Source organism: Salvia splendens, chromosome 7 (genome assembly GCF_004379255.2).
Source record: "Salvia splendens isolate huo1 chromosome 7, SspV2, whole genome shotgun sequence".
Classification (NCBI taxonomy): domain Eukaryota; kingdom Viridiplantae; phylum Streptophyta; class Magnoliopsida; order Lamiales; family Lamiaceae; genus Salvia; species Salvia splendens.
The window spans coordinates 2,827,849-2,851,367 of record NC_056038.1 but is presented as its reverse complement, the minus strand read 5'-3'; the positions used below and the strand labels follow the sequence as shown (position 1 = coordinate 2,851,367).

The 23,519-nt window shown below is 39.0% G+C and overlaps 2 protein-coding genes, 1 long non-coding RNA gene and 1 pseudogene across 10 annotated transcripts; 3 read left to right on the top strand and 1 right to left on the bottom strand.

Moving 5' to 3' along the window:
• The first annotated feature begins 1,329 nt into the window (after nt 1-1,329).
• LOC121741668 lies at nt 1,330-3,055 on the top strand (annotated as a pseudogene).
• A 4,259-nt stretch (nt 3,056-7,314) lies between these two features.
• Nucleotides 7,315-9,206, top strand: LOC121741774 (protein ROH1-like). 7 transcript variants are annotated; one of them, XM_042134668.1, is made up of 3 exons: nt 7,315-7,492; nt 7,596-7,722; nt 7,837-9,206. In XM_042134668.1, the coding sequence occupies exon 3, from the start codon at nt 7,909-7,911 to the stop codon at nt 9,070-9,072; it is 1,164 nt and encodes a 387-aa protein (XP_041990602.1). In that variant the 5' UTR covers nt 7,315-7,492; nt 7,596-7,722; nt 7,837-7,908; the 3' UTR covers nt 9,073-9,206. The 7 variants fall into 7 exon arrangements, with proteins under 7 accessions (XP_041990602.1, XP_041990604.1, XP_041990600.1 ...); XM_042134670.1 differs by lacking the exon at nt 7,596-7,722 and having other exon boundaries at nt 7,990-9,206; XM_042134666.1 differs by lacking the exon at nt 7,596-7,722 and having other exon boundaries at nt 7,877-9,206.
• Nucleotides 9,207-9,644: 438 nt separating this feature from the next.
• LOC121742735 (G-box-binding factor 4-like) lies at nt 9,645-12,658 on the bottom strand. 2 transcript variants are annotated; one of them, XM_042135979.1, is made up of 4 exons: nt 11,919-12,658; nt 11,715-11,786; nt 11,591-11,620; nt 9,645-11,443 (listed from the first exon to the last, which is right to left on the bottom strand). In XM_042135979.1, the coding sequence occupies exons 1-4, from the start codon at nt 12,465-12,467 to the stop codon at nt 11,387-11,389; spliced, it is 708 nt and encodes a 235-aa protein (XP_041991913.1). In that variant the 5' UTR covers nt 12,468-12,658; the 3' UTR covers nt 9,645-11,386. The 2 variants fall into 2 exon arrangements, with proteins under 2 accessions (XP_041991913.1, XP_041991912.1); XM_042135978.1 differs by having other exon boundaries at nt 9,645-9,984; nt 11,919-12,654.
• Nucleotides 12,548-14,116, top strand: LOC121742736. Its single transcript, XR_006038095.1, has 2 exons — nt 12,548-12,661; nt 13,602-14,116. It is a non-coding gene; the product is annotated as an uncharacterized LOC121742736 (long non-coding RNA).
• The last annotated feature ends 9,403 nt before the right edge of the window (nt 14,117-23,519 follow it).

The following is a 23,519-nucleotide window of genomic DNA, read 5'->3' as shown; positions in this document are numbered from 1 at the left end:
CCGGCACCGATTCCTGTTTCTTGTGAGTCGCCTGTGGGTTTGAGAACCCGTTCATTGGCTGATTCACGCCTAACCATTGCATATGCGTTTCTTACTGTGGGTACCGGCTCTTTGTTTAAGATCTCCCTCTTTATGGTATCGTATCTGTCGTCTAGGGCCCATAGAAATTGATATAGCCTATGTCTCTGTATGATTTTGTTATATTTCTCTATTGTTGATGGGGTATCCATAGGATTCGGATCCCTTTCATCGATAGAGATCCAGAGGCTTTGAAACTTGTTCCACAGGCATTCGAGACTCATGTTTCCTTGCTTCATGTTGTATGCCTGTCTGTGTAGGTCTGAAACTTGAAATGGATCGGCTCCGCTTGCGTACGTGATAGCCAGACCCTCCCATAGGTCTCGGGCCGTCGCGTATTGTGAAACTTCATTGATGAGACTTGCTTCGACGTTGTTGATAATCCAGTTATAGCAGCAGTAATCTCTCTGTTGCCATTTGGGGTAACTGGGATGATTGGCTGGAGGGGGGTCGGTTACTCCATTTATGTGAGACAACAGACCCTTGCCTCCTATGGCTCGCTCCATCAGGTTTTTCCATAGGGGATAATTATCCCCATTGAGCTTACTTTGGACATGAACCTCTCCCAATGATTCTGGTTGGTTTGAGGGAGGAGGTGGTGGTTGTTCCTGAGGTTTTGGTGGTATATTGATCTGTTTGAGGAACTCAGCCAATTGGGCAGCAAATTCCCCTGGAAAACTCACCAACGGTTGGTTGGTGTTTGTAGTTTCTGGGTCAGATTCTGACATGGCTATTTTCTGGTTTTTGCAGGTTTTAAAAAAGGCCGGGAAAGGTATATCCGGGACGGTGATGAGAATTTTCTGAGTCCCACACCACTTTAACCTGCTTTGATACCATCTTAAAGATGGTAATCGAGAGAGGCGATAAGTAGAAGAAGATTCATGGTGGCTAGAGATAAAAGAGAAGACAAGTGTTTTGTAATTTTCTGTTGTGTTTTATTTGATGTAGAACATTCTCTTATATAGAGATATTACAACTCTTAGGGACTCCCCCTAATTTATTATTTGTCTAGGTAAATCCTCCCTATTAAATGTAATAACAAATACCAAGTAGTTGGTACTTGCAATACGGCTAACTAGCCGTTATGTCTCTTCATTTGACAGTATTTTCAGCTTTTCTTCCATTGAATCCGCTTTTGTTTATTGACATCCAGGGTGATCACATTTCGAGTTATCTATAAATGATCGAAAAAAGCCGTTGTATTAGTACTTGACTCTGCCATTCCTCCCTACTTACCACTTGGGAAATTCAATGTCTTTCCGGAGTATAGCTCGGGATTTGAGGGAGAGTTTTGGCAGCCTATCGCGGCGGAGTTTTGATGTGAGGTTGCCTGGACATTATAGGGGGAAATCTCATGGTTCGTTTAATGACTTGAGTGACCAGCCTTTGGTGATCCAGAACAGTAGGTGGGCTAAGCCTGAGCTACTTTACGATGTGATTAGGAGGTTGGAGGAGAGCGAGAGCACATGGCCAACCCGGAAACATGTCGTTGCGTGTGCAGCTGTTTGCCGGTCCTGGAGGAGCATGTGCAAGGAAATAGTTAAAAATCCGGAACTCTGTGGGAAGCTTACTTTCCGGGCTTCTCTTAAGCAGGTATTCACTGCACGTTTTTCTGTTGTCGTGTACACAAGTGTACTAAACTTCCTTTTGTCTCAACCGCTTCTGCTATCACTTAATGATTTACTAGCGCAATGCAGTACTGACCTTAGAAACAGAGCTTCCGGTATCGTTACAATAAGTTGATATGGAATCTGCTTTTCGTATGCAGCCTGGCTCTCGTGACGGAATCTGTTTTAAATTGATGACATGCTATTACTTGCTCCGAAAACATGAATTAGTACATTAAGAGAATGTTTTGAGAATGTAAGCATCATTTTCGAATTCGCAGCTTTACTAGTTGAAAATGGGAAGTTTCTTCTCTCTGCTAAAAGAACTCGAAGAACAACTTGTACAGAATACGTCATCTCTATGGATGCAGATAACATCTCCAGATCAAGTAGCACATACATCTGCAAACTAAGGTAGGCTTTGCTGTCCATCTTACACCCTATTGCGTGACCTTCGGCTCTTCTAAAGACTACGTTTATTGCATTTACTGCTTACAGAAGCTTCTCGACTGCATCATTTTTCGCCTGATGCATAATTCCAGAAATTCAAGTCTTATTTCGGAAATTTAGTTCATATATAGCATGAAAACTTCTGTATTGGCACGAAGATAAGCTATGCAAACAGTTTTTCGCAATGCTGTATATTAATAGGTTGTGCGAGATTTCTTTCGTAGGGTGGAGAATGACGAGATCATTTTCATGACTAAATTCTTTGGCTTCTATACAAGAGGGCCATCGAGGAGCTACTCGTTTTTTCGTTGCAAAATTAGTTTGCTAACTCCATAAGGCATAAATGATTATCTTGTGTAGTATCAAGTATGAGTGGTTTTTAACTAAATTATTGTGTATAGTTGAAAATATCTACCATTTATTGTTCATTTCTGTTTATAGAATGTTACTTAACTATTGATACTAAATCGCAGATCGAATTTTCTCAGTACGAGGTTTTTGATATACGACACACAGCCATGTTCACATGTCCCGGCACCGGGGAGGTCAAGCCGCCGGTTCTACTCCAAGAAAGTATCTCCGAAAGTACCGACGGGAAGTTACAAATCACATACGAGCTGAATGTGCTCGGGACGCGCGGTCCGAGAAAAATGAAGTGCATTATGCACTCAATCCCCATCGCGTCCCTCGAACCCGGCGGTGTAGTTCCCGGGCAGCCGGAACTCATCCCGAGATCCCTAGAAGATTCGTTCCGGAGCTTCTCGTTCTCGAAGTCTCAGGACCACTCCACCGAGTTCAGCAGCTCGAGATTCTCCGAAACGGCCCCGGGGTCGAACGAGGACGACGACAGCAGCAAAACGCGGCCTTTGGTTGTGACAGAGAGAGGGAAACAAGTTAGAGGGAGGGGACACTCAAATTAAAGTGAGGGATCAGGAGAAAGGTGAGAAGATGAAAAAGAAGAGGAAGTAGAGAGAGATGTACTGCACCGGTGGCGGCTACCAGGGAGTGCAAACCCACCAAATCCTCCGCTAAACCTTCAATTTCCTCCATCAAGTCCCTCATCCCTATCATGGCATCTCTAACCGCCACTTCAAAGATCCCATCTTTACCCGCGGCATATGCGTGAAACGAAAGGCAGGGCTGACGATGGGGCGGCGGGCGTGGGCGAGTAAGGAAGGAGGCAGAGCAGCAACGCGGGTGAGGAAGGCGCGGCGGCGAGGAAGAAGGTGCGGTGCTCTGGCCGGGAGCTGATTTCCGCTGCCTATTAGGAAGGAATGAGAGAGAGAGACTTGAGAGAGCCATATGTTAGCTTTAGGGTTTGAGGAATATTAATTCAATGTATATTGTTTGGACTTTAGTTTAATGTTTAATGGGCTTTTAGTGTGTTGGGTTTTGGAGTATAATTTAGATTTTAAATAATGGTATAAAATTATGCACTCAATTTTTCGTTTTATACATCTTTTTTAGTTAAATCGAATTTTAATTTCAGTGTTTTCTCTATTATTATATTTTAAGCTAAGTTTTAATTTGGATTTCTAATTTATTGGATTTTATATAATATATATTTTTAAATTAAAATTTCTTTCATCAATTAACTAAATTTATAGTATATAGTTAGAATTTAGTTGACTTTGATTAACTCATATTTCTATTTTTTAGACTTCACAAAATTTTGAACTGTGTATAAATTGAACTTAAATTTAGCTAAATCAAATAATAATTTAAAACACCAATAAAAAATGATAAAGTGAAATTAAACTAATGTCATTATTAAATAAGAACAATATTGCATCACATTAAAATTTTTATTAATACGAACACATATTATGTGTTATTTTCTTGGTATTATTAGATTGTACATTTGGTATTACTTTAACTCAAGAGGGAAAATAAATTTTCGAAGTCTTTTTTACTAAGTAATTAAATTCATGATATACAGTGTAAATTGGGTTTACTTTGATTTACAATTACTCATATTTCTCTTTTTAGAATCCATAAAGTTCTACTTCCTCCGTTCCATAGTAGTAGAATCATTTTTCATTTTGAAACATATTTTCTCACTCTTACTTTTCTTTCTTTCTCTCTCACTTTTTTCACAAATCTTTTTCTCAATCTCCATGTTGGAAAAAAATGTCTCCACTACTATCGAGCCGAAGGAGTAGTAATTAAGAATATAAAAGTATCGATGATAATAATATTTCATATTTTGAACTATTGTGAATTTTTTTAATTAAGAATATAAAATTCTATCGATGATAATAAAACTTAACGAATTGAAATTGAACACATCATGTAAATATTTTTGAATAAATCAGTGTTTAGTCATGGAGAAACTGTATGTTGTTATATCTAGAGTCATGAGTAGTGAAGGTTTGAAGATTTTAGTTTGTGGAGATGAAATTATAGTAGAAGTGATTCTACTATTAATGTTGTTTACAAAGAAGTTTTTCAAAATTTATAAACTACTGGTAGGTTGTTTTTATAAGTTTTTTTTGTTTGCACTTATGAATGCATATGTTTTGTTGCGAAATTAAGATCTATTTATCTGTTCAAATTATTTGTTTTTTTATCTTTTAGATTTAGTGATACATTTTTCTTTATTTGTATATATTATTTTATTTCATCCACACATCTCCTATTTTGTTCTTATTTCATTTATTTAATATTACTACACTCATACTATTAGATATTAAAAGTTCAAATTTATTTTTATTGTTGTTTATAATATTTTAATTGTTTATAATGTTATGAATACTTTTGTAAATAGTTTATATTTTTATCTGTAAATATATTTTTATATTATTTACTCTATCTTCTTTATTTTAATATATATATTTATCTATTAATATATTTTTATTATTTAAAAATCTTTTGTCCCCTACATAGCACGGGTGATAACACTAATTCTGTTAAAAATGTCTCTATTAAAATAAAATTAGGTGACAATTATTGAAAGAAGCATAACATGCAAGAATGTGGGCTAGTTAAGAGGTTGATTGTCCATCCATATTTATGTTGCCAACCTATTATTGGCAAGTGCCAGAAACATTAAGAAGAAATTAAATGCTATGCAATGATTTTACATTTTAAATTATTGTTATCCACCAAATCATGAACATGGCAAAATTATACTACATGATAATTTTTGATGCGACACGAATACATACAAAGTTAATTGGTCAATATCAAGTCTTATCATGTTTGTATTCTTCCTGAGTTAATCTGATAAAGACACAATAATCTTGATTTGGATTCGTGTAACTCGTTAATAGCTATTATTATTATTATTATTATCTTATTTCAGTATTTTACTACTATTTTTACTAGAGTTAAAATTAGATTATCAATTTCTCACTTTTCAATGTGGTTTCCACTCCATTGCCTTCACTGGCACGACATCCACTATCACGATGTCGTAGTGCCATATCTTATTCGCTACACACTGGAATCATTTCATATCATTATCATGTGGTTATTGTGTCGGGTTCATATTATTATCGTGTTTCGTCGGATTGTGCCACCACAAATCAAGTTTTGATTGCTAGTAGTATATTTCTCATTAAAGTTCATATCCAACCTTGGACCGTCCTCCTAATTTTATTTGTTGTTGTTTTTATTGTTAGTATCTTTCTCATTAAACATCACAATTCATATTATAATGAATATTTTCTATTATGATATGGAAATTTGTGGAGTAGTACTTTTGAATTTTTTGAACAATTTAATTTCATGATATCATGTGTAACCCAATGGTTAAATTAGTAGTATAGAGTTTACTAATAACACAAGATTTGTCACTTGCAAGCTTTCTTAGTTAAAAAAAAGAAGAAAACAGAACGGATAAAACTTAATAGCCTGGAGTTTTTCTCAACATAGATGATGTTTCAGAAAATAATATTTATATATGAGGTCTAGTTTTTTAAAAGACACGACTTCATATATGTGGGACAAGTAATAAAGAATAATAGATTGCATAGTTAGATCTATCATATATGGATCGAAATGAAAAGAGGAAGTTAAGCATCACATTGATTATACAAATGGATAATGTCTTGTCGATCGCATTCAATTTAGAAATGCATTATTGAAAGGTATTATTTAATTTTCAAATTATTCAATTGATATAAAAGTAAGTTTTGGGATTATAAAGTATTAATATGATTTTATTGGGTACTTTGCAATGGAAGTCATGGGACATGCGAATTAAATTACGTGACATAAATATAATAAATTCTGAAATAAGTGTGATAGAAACAATTGTGTCATTTTTTCCCTTTGTTTAATGCTCTTTATGTCAATACTACTAGTTTTTTTTTAATTGTATGCTGTACACGTTCAAAGACTTGAATTATTTGTATCGAATATTCTAACTCAATTTTTTTTTAAATAGTGGAAGAATGCAACTTGGTCGTATTATATTCCTTTTATATTCACAATTTACTAATTTGCACAGTATGTAGATTTTATTGAGCAACACAAGAGATTTAGTTAAATCGAAACCGCGGTTTAGCCAGATCCGGTTTTCGAGGATTTTGGTTAGTAATATCTTTTGAATCAAAATAGGAAAATATTTTAAAATTTGAAAAATTTGTAAAAAAATGCCTAAAATTTGAAATATATGGAGCATTTGGAAAATCGCACTGGCTACGGTTCTAGCTCTTAGAACCGTGACCATCGATTTGAATCGACGGCATTATTAAGCTCCAACTTGAATTTTTTATTAGGTCTCATCGATATCGCAAATTGCGACTAAGTTATTACTACATAAATCGATAACAGTTCCTCATTTACGCCAATGGTTTGAAACCCCATCTTAAAAATCAAAGAATAAGCAAACTTGTTAGTTATATGGAAGCATCTTAACAATTAAACTGCGTTTCATTTCATGATCCTAACTCTTATAATAGATTGTATTTAATACAATTACCAAATACTCCATATATTTCGTCCGCAAAAAAATGTCTCATTTTCTCCATTTCAATAAGTTCGCGATCTAAAATTTTCATTTTAGTAAATGGTTTATATACCCCACTAAATCATAAAATTTATATTTGATTATAAATTTAATTATATAAAAAATGAGATTACTATCTAGTTTTGTTCACACAAACACACAATTGTGCGTGTTTCGACAGGCACCAGCAGTTATACAGTTGTCTATCATGTACAGTAGTTTCATTTATTCTACTATTTTTCTGCTTAATTTTTCTTTGCGTCAAATATTTTCCACTGTACTTCCCTTCCAATTCAGTCATAAGCTCTCTCTCACGCCATTAACTAGGGTTTGATTTCCCCTTGCTTCAAACATTTCCTCTAGTTTTCGCATGCAGTCATCACATAGCCGTGTAACAATCGAGGTGCGTTAAATTACTTTTCTCTTATTATTTCTTCTCTGATTTCTACTGGATTGATTTTCGCCTTTTGTTTTTGTTGAAGATCTGTTTTTGTTGATTTCTACAGGTTGCGTTAGTTTGACCAGAACTATACTGAATCTCTTTAAATCAATTGTGTTTATGAATTGATGTTCATAGAGACTAAACTTGGTTGATTTTTTCTGGTGAAAATTTTTCAGTTGTTACTGATCAAGGTTTGCGATTCTTAATTGCTTAGCAATTGTAATCTGTGTGATTGAAATCTGAAGTGGTTTGTTATGCTCTGTCATTTGATAACATTTTTGCTCTCTGATTTGGGGTTTAATTAGGGCTCACTTAATGAATTCATTAAACTGGAGTTGTTTTTAGGAGTTTGAGGAGATCTGTTACAATTTGAAGAAATGCCTCCTCCAAATAATCATGGATCCCATATCCCTTTTGCATCTTTTCGTCGCTCTATATTGACTGTAAGAAGTGATCAGGTTCATTCAGAAATGAGCCATGCTTCGAATATCAGGTACCTGGAGTTGTTCCAACGACAAGTGTTCACCCGTTTCCATGATCTCTCAGTGGTTAGCGCGGACGAGCTCCTCTCCGTTTCTTGGATACACAAACTGTTGGACGCTTTCACTATGTGCCAGGAGGATTTCAGCACCTTACTATCCAATAACAAAGCATTGCTCTCGAAGCCACCAGCAGACAGGCTTGCCACTGAGTATTTCGAGAGAACCATCAAGGCAATGGATATCTTCAATGCAACCCGTGATGCTGTTGAGACTGTTCGTGTCTGGCAGAAGCATTTGGAGATTGTGGTGTGTGCTCTTGACGCGAAGCAGAGAATGGTTGGTGAGAGCCAGTTTCGTCGTGCAAGAAAAGCCTTGATGGATTTGGCATTATTGATGTTGGACGACAAAGATACTGGCTCTGTATTTTCACACAGGAACCGCTCTTTTGGGCGTAAGGGCAAGGAACACCACCGCAGGAGCTCATCAGGGCACTCACGGTCACTTTCTTGGAGCGTATCACATTCTTGGTCCGCCTCTAAGCAGCTCCAGTCCATTGCCAACAACTTGGTTCCTCCAAAAACGAACGAAATAGCAGCGACTAATGGCTTGGCGATGCTCATCTTTGCAATGAGCTTTATTCTGATGTTTGTGTTATGGATTCTCGTTGCTGCAATCCCTTGTCAGGACCGAGGCGTGCAGATCCACTTTACAATCCCTCGTCAGCTCTCGTGGACCACGCCTCTGTTCTTGCTCCACAGCCGAATCATGGACGAGTCCAAGAAGAGAGAGCGACGCAACACCTGTGGATTGTTGAAGGAGATATATCAAATCGAGAAGAGTGTGCATCAGCTGACAGACTTGGTGGATGGCGCTCAGTTCCCACTGTCGGATGAGCTGAAGGAAGAAGTTAAAGAGAACGTCAACGAGCTGTCTTTAGCATGTGAGGCTTGTAAGACGGGGCTTGAGCCACTGCAGCTCAAGTTACGTGAGACGTTCAGGAAAGTCATGGCTTGCCGCGCAGAGGGCCTCGACTTCCTTGGCAAGGCTACAGAGCCCTAATGAAGGAGCTGTTGGAAAGGAAGAGCAATTGCAAATACTCTTGTCATGCTATAGTTTTTACCATGAAAAAGAACCTGTTACTTATTGTTGCCCACAGTAATAAAAATTAATCAGGTTTGTGCTTAGTTATTATACATACTTTCTTGTAAAATATTGCCTTCAATTTTTTTTCTTGATTGATTCTTTATTCTTGTTAAATATGTATGTCTGGGAAAGATATTCCCTTTTTAACTAGTTATTTCAAGAACAATTTCTGTCTCTTTGTGATTCTATTTGGCAATAATATGTTTTGTTGCTCATAAATTGTTTAATATTCTTCTCAAAGATCTGACTGATCTGGTCTTCTATCATATGTAACTAAGTATTTAAATGATTAGATTTTGTCTACCCTGTATTTTGGAACTTGTGATCCAATGTTCACACATTGGTCGACATGGATGTACAGAATATATTTGGTCTGAGGCAGTTTTAAATCAAAGAATTGACATAACTTTCTGCAAATCTGTAAAACCTCAATAGTATATTCAACCATTTTCCTAAAGAAATATTTTTGCATCCAAAAATACATAAAATACTGAAAGAAAAACCCACAACGAAACATAGATTTACACTACTGGCAAATTTAATTAATATGAATCCAGTAATTAGAGAAACTGTTCTGTTTTAAAATTTTGAAGTGTGCTGCTTTTGATTTACATGTCTGTAGCTACCACATCTGTAGCTAACTATCCTCTAGCTCATGCCAGAACGACCTCTCGCGACTTTGCTGGAGCTCCGCCATGGCAGGCCAAGACCTACTGCCCTATAAACTTTGTCATCGCAACCACACACCCACCATTATATGGAGCGTGTGCTCCTCAGAACTCTTGGAGGTCTTCGCTTCTCTACCACCGGAATTAAGTTCTCCATGAGCTGCATTACACCATTATGGATGCTCGGTGATTCAGACTAACACACTCAAACTGTTCAAGGACATAGATTCAAATATGCATGAACAGGAAGTCAACAGATTTAGAGATATGTTGTTGACAATCACTCCGGAAAAATATCACTGAGGACATTTTTTCAGTTAGTGGAGATGTGTATTTGCGTTACATAATGACTGAGGAGCTTAGCAATCATCATATTAACTTGTTACAACACCATATCCACCGAAGTAACAGACACCTTTAGACTACTTATCTTGCCTTTATTGTAAGAATTATGGTTCAACTTCTCAAGGATGCTGGGTATTCAAATCTAGCTCGGTGAGTTGTACAGTTTACGAACATATATTACAAGCGAAGTATAAGTTCTAGTTTATCACAAAGCGAACCAACATTGCAGAGGAATTAGAAGGATGTGTTAAAGCATGACAGTCCATTATCCTGAAAATTTCTCAAGGCACTAATGGAATTCATGCAGTAAACAAGAAGAAGGAAATCAGCATTATTTATGATATTGTTTGCGGTATTAGATGATAGTATGGTTGAAAGTTTCCATAAAACTAAGTAGGATCAATTGATCATATTCATGCTAGGTAGTAGGTATTTAGTATTTACATGAGACAGATTTGTCATGGAGAAGGCTAGGTACCTTGCACTATAGAATTTCAGGAAACATAAAATCAGATCCGTATATAATTAAACTAAGACATCTCTGCATCTTAAACAGTTACAAAGCCCTTCCAAGCTTACTCCACTAAGGAAAACCGAATCATTCCCTTTCACATGAAGATTAAAAACAAAATGATAAAATTACCATAAGCCCAAAAGTATAGTTCTAAATTTTATGTTCAACAGACCTGGTGTGCTTGTCAAGCTTCTGTAGTTAAGGCACCCTTTGTAATATTAATCATAATGATGTTTCAAAGACCTAAACATTTTCAATTATATATCATGTCTCTATCAACATATCAACCTTACTTACAAGTTTCCAGATACAGTTTGATACCCTTGAAAATTTAATTTTGATCACATAACATGCATACATCTTGAGATCACATTTGTATTAGATCAATTAACTAACTACATCAGTCTGTTAGAACAAATAGATTCACGAATGTCAGTTCTCCCACTCTTATCTCAGAGACTCAGACCATTCGAACTTGATGAAGATTTCATCAAACACAAGCAAATGTCCTTCCAGATAAAGTATGAGCAAGTTATAGTCAATGGCAGCTGATTACATTCCCTGTTACCAGGTTTAACCCAAATTTCCCATCATCAACAGCAACAACCAAAACATTCACAACATATGCACATGGTTTTACCTTGACAAGCTAGTGTTACTTTTGATTTAGATTTACCTTGACTACCTTTGAAACTAAAGACACTCAAAATACATGTGTTACTTCATATGCAAATGGTCTAGAGAATACATTTGCTTTAGCCTGAAATTCATGGCAAAAGAACCAATTGCTTAAAAAAAGTGAAAAAAGTATAAAAGGTGCATACATCTGAAAACGCATATAAGCACTTTTCATGTCAAAATTGTGTAAAATGAGCTTAAATGTCAAAAAATTTTCAGAAATACATACCTGCTGGTATCTCTTCCTGTTCATTTCAGCCTGCAAATTAGGGTTTTATGAGAGCCTTCCTCCACATCAGAAAAGCAATTAGAAAAGGAAAAAAGGTTCAGAATATGCGATGAGAAAGAGGCACCTCTTGTGTCAAGAGCATTTCATGTTCCTCCTCTAGGCTTGTCACCTGAGCCTCCATCTCCACGGTATAAGCCTTGAATTAAGCAACAACGAAGCTTTATACATTAAAAAATGAAAAGTAGTGATAGAATTACTTAGGTTAAAAATTGGGGAAAAGCAAAAAACAATAAAAAAAATGATGAGATAGAGAGAGAGAATGCTAAACCTGCTTCCGCTCTCTGGACCTAGCGGCAGACTCCCTATTTTTAATCATCCGTCTCTGTTTTTGCTGAGTCGCCTTATCCAGAGGCACTTCCTCCGCCGCCGCCCTCCTCTTCCCCCTCCCGCTCCCAAACTCCACACCGATCACACTCTGCACGCACCCCGCCGCCGCAAACTGAGCCGCCGGAATCCCCGGCGCAGGATTCATCATCACCGGCGGCGGCATCGCCGGAACCCCAACGTCCTCCTCGTTCACTGCCCCCGCCTTCGTCAGGAAAGCCTCCAGCGTCATCGGAGCGTCGCCTCCGCCGGTGACGATGTCCCTCCACACCTCCTCCACCGTCTTGCCATTCATCACTCCTCCGTCGCTGGCGCTGTCGAAGGAGGTGGAATCGGGGTAGATGTTGCGGAAGATTTCATCCATATTCATGGAGCCGAAACCCCTAGCTGCTTGATCAAAGTGGATATTTATGGAGGAGGTTGGGGAGTCACGCGGAAGATCCGAATTGGGCGGTGACCTGGACGCGATCACCTTCGACGACGCCATCAACATGAAATTCAAACCGCCCGCCGCTTTTCACGTAATTGAATCTATTTTGTCCCCGATTGAAAATTCAAACTCCTAATCCTACAGTAAATTTCAAATTGCGTCTTCGTAGATATACAGATGACCGAAGCGTAGAGAGAAGAGATGAAGATGGAAGATGAAGATGGAAGAAATGGGCGACTACAGTTCCTTTTGCGAGAGTAAGCAATTTGTCGTACTCGCTATTATTATTAGGGAATAGGGATAACTTTGAAAGTCACCGACTTTCACCAAATTCCGGTTTTTCCCACGATCTATGAAATTGGCGTGTAAAGTCACAAACTTTGCCGGGTTGCTGGTATCTCCCATTTTGACCTGACCCTTATTTTCCGGTAAATAAGTGTCCTATGTGGCATGCCTGAAATTTGACATGGATGTCATCGGAAAATCGTAAAACGATGTCGTTTTTAACACCTAAAACGACTTCGTTTCATCCCTAAGTATGCAATTAGGTTTAAATTCCCAAAATCAAACATAGGCATTGAACGATTCATCCACCCACTTCAATCTTGATTTTTCTTCCCTCTGTGGCGAACGATTCACCCGTAATCACGTGGGCAATATCAATTCGTTACCATTTGTTAACAAGGTAAGATCACGGCTTCAATTTTAGGGCTTGAAATCCCGATTTGAAATCCTAAATTTTGAATATGCGATTTATGGTTCTGTTGGTTTTAGGGTTCAATTTATCGTTTCTGGATTGAATAAACTTGTTTAGGGCTTGAAATCCTGATTTTGAGACATCACATTTGAAATCCCGAATTTTGAATATGCGATTTAGGGTTCTGATGGTTTTAGGGTTCAATTTCGTTTCTGGATTGAATAAACTTATTCCTGGATTGAATAAACTTGTTTCCCGATTTGTGGTTCCTGATTTTTGGTTGGATTGAATAAACTTGTAAATGGATTGAATAAACTTGTTTCTGGATTGAATACCACTTGTTTCTGGATTGAATAAACTTGTTTCCCGATTTGTGGTTCCCGATTTGTGGTTGGATTGGGCGATTTCGATTGTGCAATTGGCAATTGGTATAATAGTTCAGGACTGTGGTTTTGAATGTGCAATTGGTTTAATAGTTCAAGATTGTGGTTTTGGTGTAGGATGTCAACGTCTTCAATGTCTTCGAGCAGAATGACTTGGCCGAGGTTTGAGGCAGTGGTCTGTGATCACGGTCTTGAAGCTGATGTGGTGACATCAAATACGGATGCCAATCCCGGACGATAATTCTATCGTTGCCAAGTCTGGAAGGAGGACGATTACAAATTCTTTCGTTGGATTGATCCATCGTTGTCACTGAATCAAGAGTACTTTTAAAAAAATTGAAGATGGATAGGGACAACGTGTAAAGAGCATTGAGAGACAGAGTTGCTAAGCAGGATGCACTTGACGAGAACGTCCGTTCCAAAATCGATGAAGTTGAAGCACTCCAAGGTGTTGTCGCAGATTTGCATCGTCAAAATCGGAACTTAAAGATTGTCATTTGCATTTTATGTATCGTCATTTGGATACTGGCGTAGCTTGTCTAATAGAACCAACGATTGTAGTAGACTATGCAAGTTGAAATCCAATGTAGTGAATTTTCCCCTATGAATGCATTGAGTTATGAGTTTAAATATAACTTATTGTTACTCTGTCCCTTTGTTACAACATTGAGTAATTATTCTTCCCTATGAATGTATTGAGTTAGGAGTTCAAATATAACCAAGAAGCTATGGTGCATTAGGAGTTCCTGTCCAACAAAGAAGAAGAAGAAAAATAATAGCAAGGGGAAGCTATGGTAAAGCTTTTGATGAAAAATATGGAATTGACTTCAGTTTAGTACCCAAAACACCTTGTTTACTCATAATAGTTTGCTACCACAAAACACACGGTTTACACATAATTTAGTACCTAACCACATATAGTTTGGTGCTCACAAAACACATTGTTAAGACATAATTTGGTACTCGCAAAAAAAATATTGTTTTCTTCCAAATACACATTCAACATCTTCAATCATTGTTGTTGTTTTGCTGTGTTGGGATTGAGCCATCACCTCTTCTAGAACGTCCTCTAGCACGGCCTCCTCCACGGCTTCCCCTTCTTCCAACTCTCCCCGTAATAGCGGTGGTACCACTTTCGGCATTAGATAGTGTCTTGCGAGGCCTTCACATCTTGGCCTATAAGTTGAGTAATTGCAATGTTAGTAATAACTAGTAATAAAATAGAGCGTAAGTTGATTAAAACTAGAGTTTATTACCTTTGGCTTAGGTTGCACTTCAATTGGATCGTTTTTGCAAATACTGGAGTTGTGGCATTCTTGGAAACACTTCTGGCATGTCATCACACATATCTTCCTCATTCTATTGGGTATGGCTGGATCCTTCTCGAATGTATCCCTCCTTATCACCTTCTTGGGCCTACCGGGCATCTTCTTCACAGGTGGAGGTACAACCAGGTACCCCTCAGCAGGAGGCCAGGGCTTCTCCCCATTTAATGCTGGTAACCCATATCCATAAGCTAACTTGTACTTGTTCAATGAGAAGTATTCATGGACATAATCATCAACATTATGCTTGAGGAAGTGAATAACAGCGCATGCATGAAGACAATGGATGCCAGTCAAATCCCATTTCCTACACCCACATTGCCTTAAGGAATGAGTCACTACAAATCTATCCTCAAAGTGACTAACTTCAAATTTCCCCTACTGTAGGAATGGTGGTACAATTTCTTCTCTCATATACCATAGCTTAATTTTTTTTCCTCACTTTTGGACACACAGTTGAATTGATCCCAACACTCTCCATTTCTACACTCTTTCTATAAAGTCTCTCCATGAGCGTGATTCTCATTTCATCTAGCATGTCTATCACATGTTTAGTCCTTGCCTCCAGAATATAGGCATTGAAACATTCACAAACATTGTTAAGAATGGCATCAGAGCATTGTACATGTGTTAGAAAAGCCTTACAGAATCTGCTTGTGTTCTTGTCCATTAAATCTGCATATGCCTGTCCATCTTCCTTCTCTAGCTCTCTGCATGCAATCTCATATTCTTCCATATAAGTACTTCTAACTTGCTTTCAGAAAAGCTGCTTCAAAAGTGGACATTTGTGAGTTTTTTTCTAGTTTGCATTGATATGTCTTGCACAGTTTCTATGCTCAGCCAATGGAAGTAGACTCTGTACTTCATTTTCAAGTTCCTATCAAGCAACATTGTAAGTGACAACATAACAAATTAAACAACAATTGCAAATAATACATACATATAACTGACATAAATAATAAGTTAGCATAGTATATACCTTTTGCTGATCACTGATAATGGTAATTCCTACTCCTTCACCCAATGTCAACTCTTCAACAAGAATTTTAATGAACCAAGTCCAGCAAACCTCATTCTCAGCTTCAACCACTGCCCAAGCAATGGGATACATTTGATTGTTTCCATCAGTTCATACAACAGTTAACAATATCCCACCAAGATATGTCTTAAGGAAAGCACCATCCAGACCAATCACCTGTCTACATCCCTCCTTGAAACCCTTTCTTAGACCACTGAAACCAATGTACACAGCCTTAAATACAGTGCCTATATCTATATGTAGTTCAAACCGCCTTTCTCTATCAGACCTACCCAACTCCAGCATATAACTCCTCAGCTTTGCATAATGAGCTTCCACTGTTCCCCTCAACATATCAATTGCCTTTCTCTTGGAATGGTATAACCTCCACTTGGTTGCATCAAAGGCAAACCGCTGCATCAAGTCCTTACCCAATTCCTTACAACTGAACTCTGGTCTAAGTCTAAACACATGCAAGTATTTTCTGACAATCCAATTAGATGTCACAATCTTGTTTCTCATATCCCTAGGACATGTGTGCTCCGATTCAAATTTCTTTATTACTACAGAACCATTTATCTTCACAAGACTCCCATAACAGAACTATTTGCAAGGACTTTTGCAACCTGCCTCAAATGCCTTCATACTTGCTCTTTTGAAGTGAATCTCCCAACCATTCTCAACTGCATTATCTGTCAGAGCATCTCTGGCTTGAAAACCATCAATAACTCCCATTCCAATAAATAATTTCAAATGCTTATGATCACACCTTGGATCATACATCACTTTAGCATGCCTTTCCAGCTTTCTTCTCCTTTCATCCTAAGAATCAATTGAGCTAGAGTAGATATCACCTTCTTCTGAATTCTCATACTCAGACATAGTCACTTTTCTGCCCTCCACTGACTAGGCCATAGAACATGTCATCAGTAACAACAAACTCTTTCTCCTTATTTTCTTTTGCTTTCTTCCTTCCCTCTGTGTATTCCTCATCCTCAGACACTAACTCCTCAGCCTCCATGCCATCATCAGTTTCCTCATCTTCAGAAGATGGTATATAACTCCCATCATCCTCACTATCATATCCCATACCCACTCCCATACTTTGATCAGACTTATCTCCCACACTCTCATCAGGTCTAGCTCTCATTCTCACAGATACACTTGGAGCTCCATCAGGTTTCCTACCTCCCACATCCTCACCCAAATCCTCAGCATCAGAATTCCTACATCCCACACTCTTACCCATATCCTTAGCTGCAGAATTCCTAGCTCCCACCCTCTTACCCACATCCTTAGCTGTAGAATTCCTAGCTCTCACACTCTTACCCACACTTTCAACCACTGACTTATGGGAAGACTGGAACAAACTCTTCTTTACACTGCTTTCAACTAGGGATGTCAATCGGGCCAGCCCACCGGGTTTCGGGCCAACCCTATTCGGGTTGCGGGTCAATCGGGTGCGGGCTAATCGGGCTGTTATTTTTCCGGGTTATAAAAGTTCAACCCTAACCCTAAAAGCTCGGGTTTCGGGCTAGCCCATCAGGTTAATCGGGTTGCTATCGATAAAATTAACATACGATCAATCCAATAAATAATGGTGAAAATTAGTTATATTTATCAAATGTAAAATATTTAATTATTATAAATTTGAGATATATGCTTAAACTCAAACATAAACATGATCAAATACTAATATTTGAGATTTATGCAAAATAAAACATAAACATCAAGAAATTTTAAAGCATGTTTAGAAATTTAAATATATTTTTAGTGAATTTGAAGTTTCTAATTCATTTATCTATTATTATATTAATAAAAACTTAATATGTAATTTATATATTTAATATATAAAATGGAAAGTTATTTTTTCAGTAATCTATATTATAAAATAATCAATGAAGTGTCGAATTAGAGTAAAACAAATAGAACAATATAAATTTTATCGGGTTTTCGGGTCTGGCCCTAACGGGTTGCGGGTTAATCGGGTGCAGGCTAATCGGGCTGTAATTTTATCGGGCTAGAAATTTTCAGCCCTAACCCTATAAATTTGGCGGGCTATTCGGGCCAGCCCACGGGTTGCGGGCTAAATTGACATCCCTACTTTCAACACTCTTTTCCACAGTATTTTGGGTAGAAACTGATTTTAACTTGCCAACCTTTGAAGTTGTTTCCTTTCTACTCTTTGTGATACACTTACTCTTATTCACAGACTCAACATTAGTCTTTGTCACTGACTCAAACTCAACCCTCGATGCTTGACAGCTTCATCACCCACAGTGTCTCCCCCACCCTTCTTCCCACCAATAACATACACATCCCATACTTGATCTTTAACTGTGGTTAGAAACTTCAGTGTTAACATCACCTCTGCATCACCTTTTATATCAATTTGCTGCACTCCCTATTTTCTCTTGAAGCTAAGTCTATCCCAACTATATAAACCTAGTTTGTTCAGTTCCTCAACTAGGTCAAAGTAACCAAATCTATCTGGATCAAACCCACTGTCTTTCCACATTTCCCCACCTATGTATTTCTCGCAAATCTTCTCATCTGGAATGAAATGCCCCCCATGGAAAATCCGAAGCACAAAAGGCTTACTGAAAAATGAATGGAAAAAAATATTCAAAAAACAGAACCAAATGGGGACCAACGAATTTAAACAATGCAAAGTGGGGACGAAGAATTTTAAACAAAATTGATGCAAACTGGGGACCAACTCTAAACACCTGCTACTCTAAACCAACGCTTTTGCAGTAAAAATGGCAAAGATACACTTACGAGTTCGGATTCGGCTTGTCCGGGAAGAAACCCGGCCACATCTCCATGTCGAAGAAACCTTTCTCTCTGCAGCTGTCGTACTCTGGTTGTTGCTCGTCGGCGTCGTCGGCGGAGATCAAACTGGAGAGTGAATTTGGGGGTGAAAGCGTTTGGGAGTGAAGGTGTTTGGGGGTGAAATTCGGGCATGTAATTTCGGGGTGTATTTTTTTAAGTGTAAATTGAGTGTCATTGCCCCGTTAGCTATTTTTGGCCAAATCACCCGCAATGTTAATTAAAAGCGACACATCAGCTTACTCATTGACCAGAAAAACCATCGTGGGAAATCGGTGACAAAAGGCAAAGTTTGTGACTTTACACGCCAATTTTATAGGTTGTGGGAAAAACCGAAATTTGGTGACTTTTAAGGCAGTTATCCCTTATTATTATAAGTAGTACTCCCTCCGTCCCATTTAAAATGAAACATCTAGGAATCCGCACGAGATTTCATGTAGTATTGTTTTGTGAGTTAATGAAGAGAGAGTAAAAGTAAGAGAGATGGAAAAGTAGAGATAGAGTTATTTCCATTTTAAGAAACGTTTCATTTTTAATAGGACAATCAAAAAAGGAAAACGTTTCATTTTTAATGAGACAGAATGAGTAATTTTATTTCTTTTTAAAACAAATATTGCATTCATTTTATTTTCTACATATCAGACATAAATTTAAATACAGGAGTACCATGTTTCTGAATTATATTTATACTATATAAAAAAAATAGGTCTGCCACAATTGAAATTTGATGTTGACCTAACTTCTTTACTAAAAAGATTTAAATTTTGAAAAAATAAGTATGAGTAGCACAAGAATTAATAGGCATTGAGATTTAAGGTTTGAAGCTTTTGGATATAATAACTAGACATTAGAACCTTGATGATAAATTCGTGTAAATTTGGTGTGTAGTTAATTTTTGTTGTTGTTGGTGTTGGTGTTGGTGTTTTGTAATTATTCGACGTAATATATTGTGAACGAAACATATACTCCGTATAAACTTTTCAGGGAGTAATATCCAATGTACCTTTCCATATAAAACAAATCCAGTTTCGTATTTCAAAGTTTTATTTTTATATAGTCAACTAACAACTACTGCGTTCAATTAAATTTGTTTCTTTATTTGTCACTCTATTTGTCCATACATTAGGTGAAATTACACTGTTTGGTTACAAAAGAAAAATGAAAAAAAAAAGAACTCAATTATAATGCGTAATACTATATGTCAGAGTAGTATTCCCTTCACAAAATCCAGAATTATTTGAATTACTTTCTTTATGGAACTAATGTATTTTAAATTTACTAGTAAAACATTTATGGCGTTTTAATGATGAGGCTACAATAGAGGAGGCGATAGAGAAGTCTTATGGGCCGATATGGGAAGGCCCACGTTTAATAAATTAAATAGCCCAGAAACTAAGTCTAAACCAAAGTCTAACATAACATTGCTTAGTATTGAAAAATCATTATTCATAAGCAATGTTTACTATTCCATAATTTACACACCACACGCCCTACATCCACGTGAGATTTTCTTTTATTGTAAATTTTACAACTCACACATTAGCAAATACACACATGAGGTGATTCGAATTATCCATGCATTAAAAGGAAATTGTTATACTTACTAAACTACACTTGGACGTCAATATGAAAATTATTAAAGCTGCAATTACAATTTACAAATTACATAAATATGAATTAGAGAAGATGGATGATAAATATGAATTAGAGAAGATGGATGATGTATAAGAGCATCCGCAATGGCAGATTTCCTGGGCGACGTCCGATCGGCGTGCCGGATGTCCACCATTAGGCATGGGAGGGACGGATGCGGACACCTCACATCCACGGCTTTCTGGCGACGTCCGTCGGGACATCCGCCATTGCGGTGCCACGACCGACGTCCAAGTGGACGTCCCGAATTTTGATTTATTTTTTTATTATTTATTTTTAATTTTTTTTTCAAAAAACTCTATATATACGACTCGTTGAACATCATTTCACTCGCACCACTTGTTTTAACGAGTTTCTCTCTCTCTAGTTTCATTTCTTTTTAACATAAATGGAGCACGATAGTGATTCTCTTGCCACGAAGCGAGTCACAAACGCCGACGTTTCCCGTTAGAGGTGGGGGAAACGCCGGCGGAACTACATGGATGTCTAAGATGATGCCCGGGATTATGCCCGGAATGGCGCCGATGATGCCCCAACCCCAAATGGCGGGGATGATGCCCGAGTACTACAATATGTACCCTTGGTGTGCTGGGATGGGTGGGATGATGCCCCAAATGCCCGGGGTGAGTGGAGGGATGACGGGGATGGCGCCCGGGATGATGGGGGGAATGATGCCCGGAATGAAAGCGGGGGTTGGGGGGAATGATGCCCGGTATGATGCAGGGCGCGCCTTCCGCTGCGGGGGGTAGCAGGCTGGGGCCCCCCAATCACCTGGGGACAATGTCTATCGCCCCTACATGGATTTATTGTCTAGCGATTCCCCCAGAGTACTCCTCTGGAGACTCAGTTCACCGGCATTGAGACTTTCTCTTTTGAGGAGTTGGGGCTATCTCCGGTCAAGGAGTCTCCCACTGAGATGCCACCGGCAGGAGGGAGGTTGAAGAAGAAGGGCAAAGGGAAGGGCAAGGGCACTACCTCGTCCTCGCATACGGGGGACGAGGGTGGGGCGGGAGCCGAGGGGAGAGGAGGCCGGCGAGGGAAAGAGGACCATCTGGAGCGTGCCGGAGTGCGTCGCGCTAGCTCAGGCATGGGTTGGTGTAGTCGAGGATCCCTACATCGGGGCTAACCAGGATATCGACAAAATGTGGTGGCGCATTAGCCAAAGCTACCTCCAATTCAAACCGCCAGGTGGGAAGCCTCACGATGGAGAGCAATGCCGGAAACAGTGGGAGCGGCTGAGGAGGCAGCTTAGCCGATTTGCCGGCATCTACCAAAACAACCTCCGCATGGCAACCAGCGGCATGTCCGCCGAGGATGTAAAGAATCTGTCCATGCACCAGTACCCCGACAGGTCTTTGAAGTTCGGCGAATTCAAATATTGGGAGGTCTATCTTGTGGTGCAGACTTCCGTCAAGTTTAGTGCGGGTGTTGAAGCTGGCTGGCCGAAGCGAACGAAGATCAACGCCTCCGGCAAGTACAGTAGCAGTGCTGGTTCCCACGACCTCCCCGACGCCGAGGCAGAGTTCCCGACCCCTCAATCGTCTTCCCGCCGCCGTCACCCGGTTGGGCAAAAGACCGCGATGCGGATGGCTAGGGGAAGCGCCAGCGGGTCCCATGAGGTCCAATCGGAAGCTCCTTCCCAGCTCAATCCCGAGCTCTCCCATCTCGCTCGCATGCAGCAAACGCAGAGCCTGCTAGACACCATGGACAAGTGGCATGCAACGACTGATCCCGTATACAAGATGATGTTGAAGGATGTCATTGACAGTCTGAGGCGCGATTTGGGGATGCCACCCCTGCTCGGGAGTGACGCCGGGATTGGCACCGGGGACGACGAGGAGTGAGACGGGGGTCGTCGTTTGTCAAAACTTAGGGGTGTAAATTTTTTTTAACTATGTATTTTTTTAAATAATTATGTATGTTTTTACTATTTAAATAAATCGTTGCATTTTTCCCATATTTGTGTCGAAATTTTAATTCCGTAAATTGTTGAATTTGGTGAATTTGTGATTTTTTTTATTGTGGATGTCCGTCGGGATGTCCTTGGGGATGTCCGCCATTGTGCAGTGGGATGACCTTATGACGTAGCAAGAGGTATTTTTGGGAAGTCCGTCGGGACATCCGCACCGTTGCGAATGCTCTAAGGAAAATGATAATTCTAAATCTGAAAGCATGCCAATTATAAGAACATCTGCAATGGCGGATTTCCTGGCGGACGTCCGACCGGCGTACCGGATGTCCGCCCGGGACGTTTGTCATTAGGCGTGGGAGGGACGGATGCGGACGTCCGCTGCGGACACCGCAAATCCACGACTTTCCGGCGACGTCCGCCGTGTCGTCCGCCATTGCGGTGCCACGACGGACGTCCCGATTTTGTAATTAAAAAAACTCTATATATACGGCTCATTGAACTTCATATCATTCGCACCACTTGTTTTAACGAGTTTCTCTCTCTACGTTTCTATTAGTATATCCAAAATGGCTAGTGGTGGTGGTAGTTGTAGTGGTGCGGGTGGTAGTGGTGGGGGTGCTGATGACTTACGCTGGCGAATTAACAAAGAGGTGCTGGTCGTTACATCCAGGGAGATAATGTAAGCCATATCTCAACTTTAATGATTTCGATAATGAAATCTAATTCGAGACTTGAATTAATTTAACCACAACATTTAGACTATAAAGTGGAGATAAATCACCAACATCCATCCATGCTTTTCTTGTATTGAAGAAGAAGTTGAATCCTTCTTTGATGATTATCCTCTCCTTCACCTCAAACCTTTTATTTGATTCCTGATGATTCCGCGAATTATTGATGATGATAAATGCTCGTAAAAATAAATCACGACACAGAGAATTTAACGTGGTTCGATTTACTGAAGTAAATCTACGTCCACGGGAAAAAGGGAGGGCAAGATTGTATTGCTTGATCTGTTTTCTACAGCTTACAAATACAAACTTGCTATTTGCTATATGGTGTTTTATCTCTAGAGAGATTCTAACCTCTTCTATCAGATCTAAGTTCTATTTATATAATGAACTCAGATCATGGCTTGCGTCACCACCCTAAGTCGTGGATGTCGTGTAGGTTATGGCCTAAGATCGTGGGTGAAGCGTAGGTCATGGCCTACGATCGTGGCCTGAACTGACATCACGTGGTAGTGGGTGTGTTGGACATCCGGTATGGGTCCACTAACTCCTTGTTCGGTCGAA

Excerpts from the sequence above, each read along its gene's own strand:
- LOC121741774 (XM_042134666.1), top strand. The coding sequence starts at position 7,909 with ATGCCTCCTCCAAATAATCATGGATCCCATATCCCTTTTGCATCTTTT.
- LOC121742735 (XM_042135978.1), bottom strand. The coding sequence starts at position 12,467 with ATGTTGATGGCGTCGTCGAAGGTGATCGCGTCCAGGTCACCGCCCAAT. Across the intron at positions 11,787-11,918 it reads GGTCCAGAGAGCGGAAGCAG|GCTTATACCGTGGAGATGGA; the intron begins GTTTAGCATTCT and ends GCTTAATTCAAG. Across the intron at positions 11,621-11,714 it reads AAATGCTCTTGACACAAGAG|GCTGAAATGAACAGGAAGAG; the intron begins GTGCCTCTTTCT and ends CCTAATTTGCAG.